Source organism: Lampris incognitus, chromosome 6 (assembly GCF_029633865.1).
Source record: "Lampris incognitus isolate fLamInc1 chromosome 6, fLamInc1.hap2, whole genome shotgun sequence".
Classification (NCBI taxonomy): Eukaryota; Metazoa; Chordata; class Actinopteri; order Lampriformes; family Lampridae; genus Lampris; species Lampris incognitus.
In genome coordinates this window covers 67,908,269-67,923,832 of record NC_079216.1, presented here as the reverse complement: position 1 = coordinate 67,923,832, position 15,564 = coordinate 67,908,269, and the positions used below count along the sequence as shown (strand labels likewise).

At 43.8% G+C, this 15,564-nt stretch overlaps 1 protein-coding gene across 2 annotated transcripts; it reads right to left on the bottom strand.

Annotated features, from left to right (window-relative positions):
* Positions 1-809: 809 nt before the first annotated feature.
* Positions 810-14,885, bottom strand: ergic2 (ERGIC and golgi 2). Of its 2 annotated transcripts, XM_056281976.1 has the most exons (13): positions 14,486-14,885; positions 12,691-12,799; positions 8,658-8,704; positions 8,467-8,534; positions 8,115-8,155; positions 5,349-5,450; positions 5,070-5,165; positions 4,648-4,703; positions 4,282-4,380; positions 3,497-3,594; positions 3,253-3,415; positions 1,487-1,566; positions 810-1,319 (listed from the first exon to the last, which is right to left on the bottom strand). In XM_056281976.1, exons 1-13 carry the CDS (start codon positions 14,589-14,591, stop codon positions 1,227-1,229), a joined length of 1,158 nt encoding a protein of 385 aa, XP_056137951.1. In that variant the 5' UTR covers positions 14,592-14,885; the 3' UTR covers positions 810-1,226. The 2 variants fall into 2 exon arrangements, with proteins under 2 accessions (XP_056137951.1, XP_056137952.1); XM_056281977.1 differs by lacking the exons at positions 8,658-8,704; positions 12,691-12,799.
* Between the last annotated feature and the right edge of the window lie 679 nt (positions 14,886-15,564).

The window sequence follows — 15,564 nt, the reverse complement described above, 5'->3', positions numbered from 1 at the left end:
TGGCACATTCATGACTCCCCCATTGAGATCAAGTATACCTGTGTAGTGTTGTGTATTACCCACCCTGTACAGCTGTATTCCTACAAATATGGTTTACTGTATCATTGATACTGTAGTTTCAAAGACGTGAACAACTATTTTTATGAAATGCGACAGTACGGATATATTACATTTTGCTAAAAAAAACAAAAACTTGTTTACTGAAAGATATTCTGAAATACTGTCAAATAAACTCTTGACATGGTGTAAAATATTATTTTCTCCAGAAACTGTTTTACTTAAAACCCATTCATCGCATGCAGTTATTTGAACAGTAATAACGCCGATGACGCCACAAACTGTGGGCGTCCGGGTGGTGTAACGGTCTATTCTGTTGCCTACCAACACGGGGATCACCGGTTCGAATCCTCATGTTACCTCGGCTTGGTCTGGCGTCCCTACAGACACAATTGGCTGTGTCTGCGGGTGGGAAGCCAGAAGTGGGTATGTGTCCTGGTCACTGCACTAGCGCCTCCTCTGGTCGGTCGGGGTGCCTGTTTGTAGGGGAGGGGGAACTGGGGGGGAATAGCGTGATCCTCCCATGGTGAAACTCCTCACCGTCAGGTGAAAAGAAGCGGCTGGCGACTCCACACGTATCAGAGGAGGCATGTGGTAGTCCGCAGCCCTCTCCGGATCGGCGGAGGGGGTGGAGCAGCGACCGGGACGGCTCGGAAGAGTGGGGTAATTGGCCGGACGCAATTGGGGAGAAAAATCCAAAACAAAACAAAACCACAAACTGTATAGCAAATAAGAAACGCACGAATGAAATGTAGGTTGAAAGTGGATTTTATACTCAACCAGTCAGCTGATCAAAACATTCATCATAGGCACACTCGGAAAAACTTCAAATGCCGTCATACTAAAGGAGAATGTTGGACCTACTATGTGTTGGCATAAATAGTTTTGTGAACTTTCCTGAGAATAACTCATGAGGATTCCTAGTACAGGTTGCCAGGCTACTTATTTGCTGTAAGTTTGGACTTCGATGCCTCCCAGATGGCTGCACGGTCCTGCCTGAGTGGTTTATTTTGACAAATTGAAACATTGAAAAAGATGTAAAAAATACATTTCAGCTGAGGCGTGAACTTCCTGTTTCAATTAAACAACCTATAAACATCGTGTTACCCAGAGTTCCATTGCTGCCTAACTGGAAGTCCGACGAACTGCCCAACAGAGGTTTCTGGATTCTAACTGGCCAGCTGTAGGGACTCCTGTCGGTCAGAGTGATTTCCGGTGGGGAGCAGGACGTCATTACTGGCCTGCTCTTCCAGACCACCCTCCTGAGAAAAGAAAGATAAGAGACTGTTAGCAGTAGGAACTGAAGAAACATCTCTTCTTTTTCTTAAACACTGCCACAATACAGCAATGCGAGCTTACCGTTAAGTATCTCGTTCAGCGTCTTCAAGATTAAGCATTTATACATTTTCTTGCTGTACTGCTTGCTTACCTTCCTAAGACTATAAACTCCCACTTGGAAATGACAGCACAGCACATCGACTAACGAGCCGACCAGACCATGGATCATGCCTGCAGAGGAATAAAAGACACACCTGAGTTGCTGAGACCCGTATCGACGAAGACTGAACAGCCTTGTGATCCACAGGGGAGGACATCACATCATCAACACCTGTCGATGCATGTGTGAGCCCAGTGTTCGCCCAGAATGCATAACATATTACTGAAGCACTTTTGGGGGGCATTTGGGTAGCGTGGTGGTCTATTCTGTTGCCTACCAAACACGGGGATCGCCGGTTTGAATCCCCATGTTACCTCCGGCTTGGTCGGGCGTCTCTACAGACACAATTGGCCGTGTCTGCGAGTGGGACGCCAGATGTGGGTATGTGTCCTGGTCACTGGACTAGCACCTCCTCTGGTGAGTCAGGGCGCCTGTTCGGGGGGGGAGGGGGAACTGCAGGGAATAGCGTGATCCTCCCACGTGCTACGTCCCCCTGGTGAAACTCCTCACTGTCAGGTGAAAAGAAGCAGCTGGCGACTCCACATGTATTGGGGGGAGACATGTGGTAGTCTGCAGCCCTCCCTGGATCAGCAGAGGGGGTGGAGCAGAGACCAGGACGGCTCGGAAGAGTGGGGTAATTGGCCGGATACAATTGGGGAGAAAAACAGGGGAAAAAAATAGTAATAATGATAAAAAGAAATTCACATTCTCAGCAAGTCGTGTACAAACAACACAAACTGAAAATGTCACACAACACTTACGGACAGTAGATTTTTGCGCAGTACTGACAGCAGGTGCCGGGATAGTGGTAAAGTTTCAGGTTAGATTGCGGTTAGTGAGGTTGCCTTACAATGGCTCATCTTTCTTTGTCTAATCACGTCATTTCCCAACATGGGCTCCCAATCTGGTACCCAGAAATTATTTATCAATGTGTTATACCATCTTATTATTGATTTATTAATGTGTTATACCATCTTGGTAATTTATGTTATACCATCTTATTGATTTATTAATGTTATACCAGCTTACTATTGATTTATGTTATACCATCTTATATTGATTTATTAATGTGTTATACCAGCTTATTGATGTGTTAATACCATCTTATTTATGTGTTATACCAGCTTATTATTGACTTATTAGTTATACCATCTTATTGGTTTATTAATATGTTATACCATCTTATTGATTTTTAGTTATTTAAGTTATTATCTGTTAATAAAGTAACCAGTGACCATTTATAAGCCTTTAGAGAGGTATGCCTTGTTGTAAATTACAACCAGACTTTTTACCAAGTCCTCAGGTATTTCTGTATAAATTTTGACCAACAAGATGCACTCCATTTACTCGTCAGTAAATCCTCGACTATAATCAGCACCTCACATTAAACCATGTACACGTCACACTCTCAGCGTTTCAAAGATTTCTTCAAAGAACCTGGCAAACCAGTCTCAGATGTGACGCTTATTAGAGAAGCTTTGTCAAGCAGTGAATTCTAGCAATTTCAAAAACATTGCTTTTTAGAACGGTGCCTAGTTAGGAGTTAATGTGTCAGTCTGCAGGTGCACCACCGATAGGGGAATACTTTCAAGGGGCAATAAGGAACCCTTTACACAGACATTATCAAATCAGAACCATCAAGGTAGGGGGCCTGGCATCACAATGTCAGAGGAACCTGGATTACTGTTAGTATTAATATTCCATGCCTATGTGCAAGTGTGTATGTGAGCCCAAAAGAAACAAAAGGGGCTCCACACCTGTAGTAGAGAAAATCCCACCAACAATGCCACAGAGTCTGACGAGAAACTGCCAGAGAGGCATGTGCTGCTCAGTGACTCTGACCATTAGTGAGTTGATGTCATACTTCATAAAGATCCCCGAGACCCCGTGGCTGCCAGCAGCATGATTTATTACTCGTTCCTGCACAACAAGACAAAACACACCTTCAGTACAGCAGGGTAGATGTTTACATAAATTAACACCTGTACAACTCAAACCTACCCGCTCAGTGACCGAATACTGGTGTGTGTCTGCGGTGATCTGGTAGGTGTTGAGTTTGGTGGGTACTATCGTGATGAAGTACTGAAACATGTGATTATCTGGGGAGAGTTATTGAAAATCGTAGTTACTACAGTGCTCAATGGAAAACAGGGCAAAGTTATGAATGTACAGCAATTAGAAATGTATACCAATGCAACATATGATGCTCCTTTAAATTAGAAAGAACAATCTTTATCTATTTAAAATTTAAAACACAGCATTTATTAAGAAAGTGAGGAAATTAGAATCAGCACAAAGTAGAAAAAGAAGTAGGTTGAGTGGTGTGAACAACATTACAAAGCTTCATTACCAAAATGAGTTTGCCAAGGTGGATTACAATGTGGTTAAGAAGACGGCAGTCATTTCTGGACCTTCAGCTCCACAGGCTATTCACTGCAAATCTAACGGTGCCACTGACAGAGGCTGATCACCTTCATTCTCTAGACTGCACTTTCATCAACCAAGTTAATCAGTACAATGGATTATAAAACTATGCAACTGCCACATAGTCATTGAAACTGACAGCGGCTTTGCTTTAAAAAACAACGTTGATGCTGCAATTTTGTTCAGACTCTGGATCTGAGAGGATTTTAGAGCAGGGCTGACACAAACACTTGCAGTCGTCTATAGAAAAACGAGAGCAGACTTTCTACAGATCAAAAGCACAGAGGTAATGACATTTTGGTGTCTTGAATTGAAATAAGTCCAACATTTTAAAAGGGATAATCATCCAGAATTGAACCTACGATCAGCAGAGACTTTCTCTGTCCCGTCCAGAGGATTGATGATCCCAGGGATCTCGTCTCCAAATGACAGGTGGTCAATCCGGTGGGAGAAGTTATAGGCTGTGAAATGGTGGCAAGTCCAGACAGTCAATGATTGTCAAGAAGCGTGGCAGCAGCTGCACCTCAAAGATGCACTGCACGTGCCAAATTACAAGTGAGAAAGGATGTGGTGCATTACTAAAGTGTTTTCAGGAAAATGAAATAATAAAAAAAAGAAGACTTGCAGGACTTGTGTTCATTAATGAAGACGAAATTTGCTTTTTATGTTTTATATATCATAAAGGTTTGCATATAACTGGACCTAATCAACAAAAATAAGAAACTCACTGTCATGACTGACAAGGGCTGCTAAATGTGCGTGGCCTCTGGGATGTGGGATGGCTCTGTGATGGGTATAAAAACACCACACGTCAGACTCCAGGTTTAAATATTTCTACCATGTCAATCATATCTGATGAAAAGTGAAACAACACAAAGGTAAACTGGTGACATAGGCAAAAGTAATTCTTAAGAGCCATCATGGGTGCCGAAATTTACAAAACAGTAATAACTGATTCAGGAGAGAACAACCATTCTTGGTACACTTTTTGGTGTTGCACTGATACATACTTGTCGAGTTTTTCGTCATCTCAGTTGAGGGTCAAAGGATAGGGGGTGTTGTACATTGTACTGAGTATAGTTATGATTGTTAAGCCCTCTGGGACAAATTTGCAATTTTAGGTTTTACACATAAACTTGACTTGACTTACTTGCCCACAGTAATATGGAAGTTTCCTGCCACCTTGTTGATGTACAAGTGCCCGTGTATCCTGCAGGCCGCAGGGGGCTCAATAGGGCTGTCTTCTCTGGGGGTTGGCAAAGGTAAAAATGAATTAAAAAAAAAAGAGAGTTGTTTCATGTCTGTTGTACATAACAGGTGATATGGAAGTATAATCCCATCCCCAAACACACACACACACACACACACACATATGCACACACAAAACATTTATCTCGACACAAAAGAGCTTATCTTCAGCAGCACATACCTGGGAGGAAGAGCAGTGGGAGCTCCTTTTAAAGCCGTCTTGAAGAAAATGTCCTGGAGAGAGTGCTCCTCTCTGAGACGCTCCTGGATGTGCAGCAGAGTCCTGAGCGTGAGGGTTGGAAGGATAAAGATGGAATGAGGGCAAGAATAAAGATTAAAGCATCAGAAGGAGAAATTTGAATCATGTAGTTATGAGACAACAACCAGTCCAACGAATTAAGAAGCACTTTCAATTCTGGTCCACTATTTCATTTGCCACAAAACTTGTTACACAGAGGAACGAGTTTCCTGAGTGACACAAAAGCAAAGAAACAGCTTGTAACTCACAGACTGCAACAGTGCGTCACGATAAATGGTACCAACTAAGCAAGTCACTAGTTAAGCAGTTAGCTTGAAACTGGAGGTCTAAAAAATGTCCCTTGGGGTAAACGGAAATGTAAACGGAAACATTTTTGCCACTGTAAAGACACCTGCCTGATAACATAACAGACCAAAGTTGAAAACGTCATATCCCTTTAGGCGGTGTGGTCGCATATGAATAAGATGTAAATCCAGTGAGTGAAGTAAATTCTTTATGAGACAGTACAAGCCTGTTTCATGCCAGAAGCAATCATCAGTAAGGCTGGGTGTTTGTCACGGAGGTCGCGGGTGTCACAGATTCCGTGATTCTGGCCATTTTTTTTGCCATGTCCGCGATTTCCCCAGTTTTTAGTGCTTTCTGTGATTTTTCTACAGTTTTGAATGGTAGCCTAACCGTCAATCTTAACACAGCCTACAGTGTGATCTGTATAGGCACTAAGCATTTTAACCATCACTTCTGAACCGCATATAGCCTAGCATTGTACATTTTGACCTACACTCCGACCCATAGATTGTCCCAATTAGCGGAAGTTTACAGTGTAATGTTACGTTCCCATGGTTACGTTAGAAGTGCGAATGAATGAACGGCTAACGTTAGTCACGGTCCGATCAAAAACTTCAAAATGAGTAAAACTGCAAAGACCTCCGCTAAAGCACGGTCCCTACAATACCCAGAAGAAACTGTTCATGTCAGTGGTGGTTTGTTATTTTGCTCAGTGTGTAACATCCCGGTGGACTACACTGGAAAAGCAAGTTGCGACAAGCATTTGCAGACAAACGTCCATAAAAAGAAAACCGCGGATCGGGCCGTTGAAACCGAGAAGAGCCGAAAACTGCAGAAAACTGTGTCAGAGCTGTTTCAAGCTAAAACAACCGCACAATTGCATAGACAGAGTCAGGTAATTAAACGTACAGAAGCTTTCACTTCAGCCAACATCCCCTTACACACACTGGACAATGTTGGCCTGAAGTCCTGTCTGGAAAGCAATCTCCACGACATCGGAGTAATTCCAAGTGCCTGTCAACTCCGACACAACTACCTGCCTAGCATATTCACGAAACACGTGAACGAGATCAAAGACAAACTCAAAGTTTGTGATGGAATTAGCACTGTTGCTGACGAGACCACTGATGCCGAGGACAGATGCGTTCTCAACATACTGGCTGTATTAAGCAAACCCGAGTGAGAGGAGGAGTTGAAATTGGATGTAATTCTGTTAGACTGCCTGGTTCTAGACAGTGTCAATTTCAAGACAGTAAGCCAGGCCATACAGGGTACACTGACGAAATATGCGGTCCCCTTCGATCGAGTCACTGCAGTTGTATCTGACAACGCTGTGTATATGACTAAGGCCTGGGAACGAGGAATGAAACCTCTCTTTCTAAACGCTGTCCATATCACCTGTGTTAAACACCTCTTAAACTTGGTGGGTGACGTATGGTGCAAGACGATCCGGTTGTGGCTGTGAAACAGGCGTTTACAGCTTGTCCTGCACGTAAAGCTAGATTCCCCAGGTAGTATCTCCAGGAAAATGAGAAAACTCCGTGCATTCCACCGACACCTGTAATAACGCGATGGAACAGCTGGTTTGAAGCAGCCTTATTCCACATGAACCACTTGGATGACTACATTTACTTCTTTGAGGAAGAACACGAGTACCGTGCATACTGCCAAATGCCGGGAGAAACAAAGTGCGACAATGTATACAGATTCTGGAATGTGTTGGGATCAAGATTCCCATCCTTGTCAGTTGTTGCAATCAGATGTTTGACAGCCCCTGTCAACAGTGTTGATGCTGAGCGCTCTTCTCCCGTTACGGTAATGTTGTCAGTGACAACAGGCGCTCCATAAAAGACTCGAACCTCGCAATGTACAACATGTTATATCAAAACAAACTTTAAATAAATAAACACACTTTAACCGTTTTATTATTTTAGTAATGCAATGTGAGCATAATCTGTTTATCAAAACGTTCTGTTAAATTAAAGACCAAAAGGCATGCTCTTTCTTTCCGTGATGGACCAAAACTATTAAATGCAGCAGTCTACCAATGCATTTCAGTTGTATTTGTTACAAGCGGCAACTGCCCGCTGTTTTTTTTTTAAAATTTATTCAAGCACTTGTTACTGTTGCTACAGTTGCGCATGTTATTTCAATAAATTACCACTGCTGTGCATGAGATCTCTTGGTTAATTGAATACATTCAAGCTATTTAAAACACTCCATGATTTCTGCCTCTTTCTTTTCAGTTTTCCGTGATTGTCTACAACTTTGCCATGATTGCTCCGTGACTTTAGTCAATATTTTCCATGACAAACACCCAGCCTTAATCATCAGCTGTCAATCAAGCTACTCGAGGAATAAGATGTTATGAAATTTACGAGTTGATAATTTAATATGACTTACATGTGCCATAACCTTTGCTGAGGAGAAAGCTCAAAGTGGACCTTAAACATAAAGGGAAAGGGAAGTAAGGTTATTTTGTCATTAAGAGAGAGAGCACATAAACATTACCAACACATGGGTTTGATGCTACTTTGCCTTGTACATTCAAACTAGGGAGAGAACCTACTTAGAGGCATGGGTTGTATGTCGGGGGGGGGGCAAAAGCAGGGTATAATCCCAGGATTTAACAAAAGAAATTATGTAAGAGGCTTGGTTTTGAGAGTCCAAGTTCATCCCTGTTAAGTTTTACTCTTTCCTCTGCAACCAAAGGATGCATAACTTGCTGTGATATCATGCAGACAACCATACTCACTGGTTCATATATTAAGCCATCTGATGCAACCATAGTCTCAGCCAGATCCAGGACATCAGCACCTACAACTGCATCATCCACAAAAACACAGTTCGATCACTTCATATGTTGGCTTGGACTGAGTGCTCATTTTCCATCTTTTTTGAGTAAAACAGAATTCAGTTGAGGTATAGATTTTAAAATGCACTTACACTGGCATCTCATGGCCACTGTGATATCAATATTAAGTCTTAGTTTACTGTGAATAAGGAAATATAAAGGTAATTAGGATAAAGCAACTCCAGTTGTGAAATTGATGCAACAAAGTGTCAAATAAGGTAAACCCAGAAACAGATGTTAAAACTACAGAAAGGAGGTCTGGAGATAACAAGAATTACATTCAGTAGTGTAGTGGAAGGTAAGCACACCTCAACACAGTTAACCCACCTTTTTTATTTGCAGACTATAGTTTACCCAACCTTTTTCTAGGGCTGACCTTAATCTTCATCATATACCTCATAGTATGCATCAAAGTAAACAGTATCAAACAAACCAATGCAAGTTACACAGAGTGTTGCAAACTGTACGCACAAGCCAATATGCTGGCACGCAAATGTCACATGTGTACAGACGATGTTAAAACTGCTCTTTTTATGGCTGCTGTACTCCACTCTGTACAGCCCACTTGTGGTGCAGTTATAGCAAAGCAACAATGAAGAAGCTGCAGGCAGCATATACTGATGCATTCAGAGTCTTGCTCAAGCTTCCAAGATGGACAAGTGCAGGTCACATGTTAGCGACTAGTAATGTTCCCACTTGTCATGCTGTGTTGAGGAATTTTATGTACAAATTTATCTGTCGATTAATTGACTCCAAGAATGTAATTACAATTCTGTTAACGGAGCCTACACACAGTGACACAAGGTACTCCTCTTGTTTCTGGAAACATTGGAACAAATGTCTGTATAGCTTTTAATCGCTGTGGACTTGTGAACTGCTGTTTTTAGCTATAGCTTTGTGCTGTTGTCCTGTGTTGTATTTTTTTTATATAATGTGGACCCACCTATGTGTCTGAATAAATTAAGATTTTAATAGCATATTTCGACCGGAAAACACAAATTATTTTTTTTCTGAAAATGTTGCCCAAACTGGTCGTTGGCTGCCAACTGCCAACTGACAGCAACAATGCTCAATGTGGAGTCAAGTCGTGAAACGTCGCCCCGCGAAAGTTGCTATTCACTCAAGCTCACGTACTGTTCACCCCGGGCAGAAAAAGAAATCCGTTAATGTTGTTGGTACCGGAGCTGGGAGTAATATCAAGGTGGTAAAGACGAAGCTGCTGAGTGTTTTTGCCACCAAGTTCACACCAGACCTAGACACTGACACTCTGTCTGGGTATCTTAAAGATAAACTTGGCCGTGATGTTATCTGTCAACAGATTGGCTTTGTACACAGTAGATTAGGCTCATTTAAAATATCTGCCGAATGCAGTGAGGTTGGAGAAATGTACAATCTGGAGCTCTGGCCTGAAGGGGCGCTTGTCCGGCGCTATTATGAGCCGTGCAGGGGTGGAGTTATAGGGTCAAACACTGCTTTTGTTGCGGGATCGATGAGTATGCCTGCTGGTGATATGGTCACTCACTAGTCTTGCTAAATGAACATTGGGGTTTTGTCATACAACTGTCGTGGCCTGCGTCTGGGCCAGAGCGCAGGGGATAAAGCTCGCCGCAAAGTTGTTGAAAACCTTTTAGAGAACTGGGACATACTATGTATGCAAGAGACATTTTGAGCAAAGCAAGAGCTGGAAAAACTAAACTCCTTCAATGGGAACTTTCATGGGGCTGGGGACTCTACAACTGACCTTGGCGTGGGACTAGTCAGAGGAAGGATACCAGGGGGTGTGGCTATTCTATGGAATAAGAAGCTCGACTCATTGATAAATGTGGTTAGGCTTGGTGTTGACTGGTGCATTGCAATACAGTTTACTCACAATGACAGGGGACTCTTTATCCTAAATGTGTATACACCTTATGAATGCCAGCAGAACGAGGATGAATATTTAAATAGGCTTGCACTCATCAATTCCTTTATTCAAGCTAATACTTCTTCCAGTGTGTATGTCATTGGGGATCTGAATGCTGATATCTCAGACAGGAATTCGTTATTTGCTAATCACATGGTTCAGTTCTGTCAAGATAATAATCTTATATTGTCAAGCAAAGTCTTGTTGCCTACAAATACTTTTACATACACAAGTGAGGCCTGGCACACTGCGTCATGGCTGGACCGCTGTATTTGCACTGCTGCTGCACATGCCTCGTTGGGGAGTATAGGTATTATGTATGGGGCAGCAACGACTGATCACATACCTCTAGCTATGGCTATAAATGTTGGAACATCTGCCTGTGCTGTCGAGTAATGGAGATAGTGATAATGCAGAAGGTTGGACTGGTCAACTCTTACAAAGGAGGACATCTTAGCCTATCATGCCCATACAGATGAAACCTTGGGTAATATACTACATCTGCTTAGAGATGCAGTTATGTGCAGAGACATTAACTGCAAGGATATGAGGCATAGGAGAGATCTTTGCTGCATGTATGATGATATTGTTAGTACTCTGTATGAAGATAGTAAGCCCTACTACAAGTATAAAAATAAGACACAGAACATCAGGTCTGGTTGGAACAAGTATGTATGGCAGGCAAACCCTGACTTATGTATATATGCCTTAAAGGATATTGTAAACAAATAGGAGGCCCAAACTCATCAGTTCTTATATGTTTTGTTGATGCTTCTAAAGCTTTTGATCGTGTTAATCATACAAAGTTGTTTGTTAGATTGAGTCAAAGAGGGGTGTCTAAATACATTGTGAGAATTCTGGCTTATTGGTATGCCCACCAGACTATGCAAGTGAAATGGGGTAATAGAGTTTCAGCCCCATTTGGGGTTAGCAATGGTGTCAGACAAGGGGGAATTCTGTCTCCAGTTCTCTACAATTTATATATTGATGATTTGTCCAAGAAACTGAAAGCCTGTACTGGTGCATGATGGGTAATACCTTGGTGAACCATATTATGTATGCAGATGACCTTGTCATTCTTAGTCCCTGTAGTGCTGGTCTCCAGCAGCTCCTTGATATATGTATATGTTGTGTGTATGGTGTGCAGCATGATATCAAATACACTGCTAGTAAGAGTGTTGTCATGATCTGCAGAACCAAAGAGGTCAATCATCTAACATGTCCTGATTTTAAATTGTCTGATAATAATTTTGTGGTAAGTAATAAGGTGAAATATCTTGGACATTATATTACTGAACAAATGACAGACGATGATGACATTTATAGGCAATGCCGCATGATGTATGCGCAAGCAAACACTCTGTCACGCAAGTTTGGTGTGTGTTCAGGTAGTGTGAAGATGTCTCTGTTCAGAGCATATTGTACAACACTCTACACTGCACACCTGTGGTCAAACTATAAAAAAGCAAGCTTACAGAGGCTTCAAGTGGCTTATAATGATGCCATGAGAATACTGTTAAAAAGACCTAGATGGTGTACTGCAGGTGAAATGTTTGTGGCTGCAGGAGTCAGTACCTTTCAGGCTCTTCTAAGAAATCTTATGTATAAATTTATTTGCTGGCTCAATGACTCTGATAATGTAATCATCAAGAGTTTGACTAATATAAGATTCAGTGCCACACGCTACCAATCCCGGCTGTGGGACCACTGGTATAGCTGCCTTCTTTTAACACACCGACTTGTTCCATTTATGTAATTTTATTGTGTTTACTCTGTGTCTTGTCTAGGGATTGTCTTTTACCTATTGGTCTTTGTCTGTTATGGAGTGAGTCTGTAATAAAGTTTGAACTGAATTGAATTGAATACTGACAACTGACCAGAGATGATGGTCAAGTCAAGTCAGTTTTATTTGTGTAGCCCAATATCACAAATTTGCCTGAACAGGTTTTACAGCAACACAACACCCTGTCCTTAGACCCTCACATCGGATAAGGAACACCTCCCTAAAACCATTAACAGGGAGAACAAACAGGAGGAAAGCTCAGGGAGAGCACCAGAGGAGGATCTCCCTCCCAACACGCACAACGTGCCATGATGTTGTGTTTACACAGTTTACACAATACAACACTGACAGAGAATAACACAAGTATAATGGACTTATAGTCTAACCAACCTTTTATTTACCACCACATGTTGACAACACGCACACCGTCCTCACGTACCTGGAGAAGTCCGTGTCCACCTCGTACTCGTACTTCATCCATGTGTCTCTGTACACGAAGAACTCCAGGAAGGCGAGGCCGGCCATGAACGCAAAGGCTACCAAAGACACTACGAGACGTGCAGGGTTTCCAAATGACTTATCGCATGGAGATTATCATCCCCCCCCCCATTAAACACATTATCATCATCATCATCATCATCATCATCATCATCATATCTACCTGTCCCCCCGCTTATCGCATGGAGATTATCATCCCCCCCCCCCATTAAACACATTACCATCATCATCATCATATCTACCTGTCCCGCCGCTTATCGCATGGAGATTATCATCTTCCCCCCCCATTAAACACATTATCATCATCATCATCATCATCATCATATCTACCTGTCCCCCCGTTTATCGCATGGAGATTATCATCTCCCCCCCCCGATTAAACACATCATCATCATCATCATCATATCTACCTGTCCCCCCGCTTATCGCATGGATTATCATCTTCCCCCCCCATTAAACACATCATCATCATCATCATCATCATCATCATATCTACCTGTCCCGCCGCTTATCGCATGGAGATTATCATCTCCCCCCCCATTAAACACATCATCATCATCATCATCATCATCATCATATCTACCTGTCCCCCCGCTTATCGCATGGAGATTATCATCTCCCCCCCATTAAACACATTATCATCATCATCATCATCATCATATCTACCTGTCCCCCCGCTTATCGCATGGAGATTGTCATCCCCCCCCCCGATTAAACACATCATCATCATCATCATCATATCTACCTGTCCCCCCGCTTATCGCATGGAGATTATCATCCCCCCCCCCATTAAACACATTATCATCATCATCATCATCATCATATCTACCTGTCCCCCCGCTTATCGCATGGAGATTGTCATCTTCCCCCCCCATTAAACACATTATCATCATCATCATCATCATATCTACCTGTCCCCCCGCTTATCGCATGGAGATTATCATCCCCCCCCCATTAAACACATTATCATCATCATCATCATCATATCTACCTGTCCCCCCGCTTATCGCATGGAGATTGTCATCTTCCCCCCCCATTAAACACATTATCATCATCATCATCATCATATCTACCTGTCCCCCCGCTTATCGCATGGAGATTATCATCCCCCCCCCCGATTAAACACATCATCATCATCATCATATCTACCTGTCCCGCCGCTTATCGCATGGAGATTATCATCTTCCCCCCCCATTAAACACATTATCATCATCATCATCATCATATCTACCTGTCCCCCCGCTTATCGCATGGAGATTATCATCTCCCCCCCCCGATTAAACACATCATCATCATCATCATCATATCTACCTGTCCCCCCGCTTATCGCATGGAGATTATCATCTTCCCCCCCATTAAACACATTATCATCATCATCATCATCATATCTACCCGTCCCGCCGCTTATCGCATGGAGATTATCATCTCCCCCCCCCATTAAACACATCATCATCATCATCATCATCATCATCATATCTACCTGTCCCGCCGCTTATCGCATGGAGATTATCATCTCCCCCCCCCCGATTAAACACATTATCATCATCATCATCATATCTACCTGTCCCGCCGCTTATCGCATGGAGATTATCATCTTCCCCCCCCCCCCGATTAAACACATCATCATCATCATCATCATATCTACCTGTCCCGCCGCTTATCGCATGGAGATTATCATCTCCCCCCCCCCCGATTAAACACATTATCATCATCATCGTCGTCGTCGTCATATCTACCTGTCCCGCCGCTTGCCGTGGTCTCTACATAACTCTCGGGAACCTTCGGGAACGCGTCCAGGTCTCGGACCAGACTTAAAGCCTTCTTCTTGTTGAGTCTCCTCATCGTGGACGTGACGGTGCGGCTGCAGACGGAGGCTCACACGGTGACTCCGGAAACCAGCCAGGAACTCGGATTCACGACTTACTCCGCACGCCGTCGACAGGCGCCGCCATGCGCGGGGCGCCCAACGCAGCCTGCCTGGCCGAGCGGCGGCGAGAGGGTGGAGGCCCGGCCGAGCGGCGGCGAGAGGGTGGAGGCCGCTGGAAGAAGCGCACAGACAACACCACCTACTAGTCAGCACACGGCCTCGGCCGCCCCGTCATGCCTTTAAGTCAGTTGACAACTTGAGCGAGCGAGCGAGCGAGCGTGTCCTTTGACCTTCAGTGTTTGTTTTTTTTTAATAAGTGCGTTGTTTTTTAACTAGCGCCATCTGCCGGCTACTTTAATGTGGCTTAATGTCATTTTGTCAAGTCAAGTCAGGCAGGTTTTGTTGCGTAGCAGCGGCAACATTTAAACACTCAAACCCCCACAGAGCACACAAGGCAGATACATACAAATAATACAACATGGCGTGAGGAGCACCAAAAGCAGCGCAACAGTACACAGTGTGTATCCAGGTGGAGCTGGCACTGCTGGTGGAGCTGGTACTGCTGGTGGAGCTGGCACTGCTGGTGGAGCTGGTACTGCTGGTGGAGCTGGCACTGCAGGTGGAGCTGGCACTGCTGGTGGAGCTGGTACTGCAGGTGGAGCTGGCACTGCAGGTGGAGCTGGCACTGCTGGTGGAGCTGGCACTGCAGGTGGAGCTGGCACTGCTGGTGGAGCTGGCACCGCTGGTGGAGCTGGCACCGCTGGTGGAGCTGGTGCTGCTGGCACTGCTGGTGGAGCTGGTGGAGCTGGTACCGCTGGTGGAGCTGGTACCGCTGGCACTGCTGGTGGAGCTGGCACCGCTGGTGGAGCTGGCACTGCTGGTGGAGCTGGTGCTGCTGGCACTGCTGGTGGAGCTGGTACCGCTGGTGGAGCTGGTACCGCTGGCACT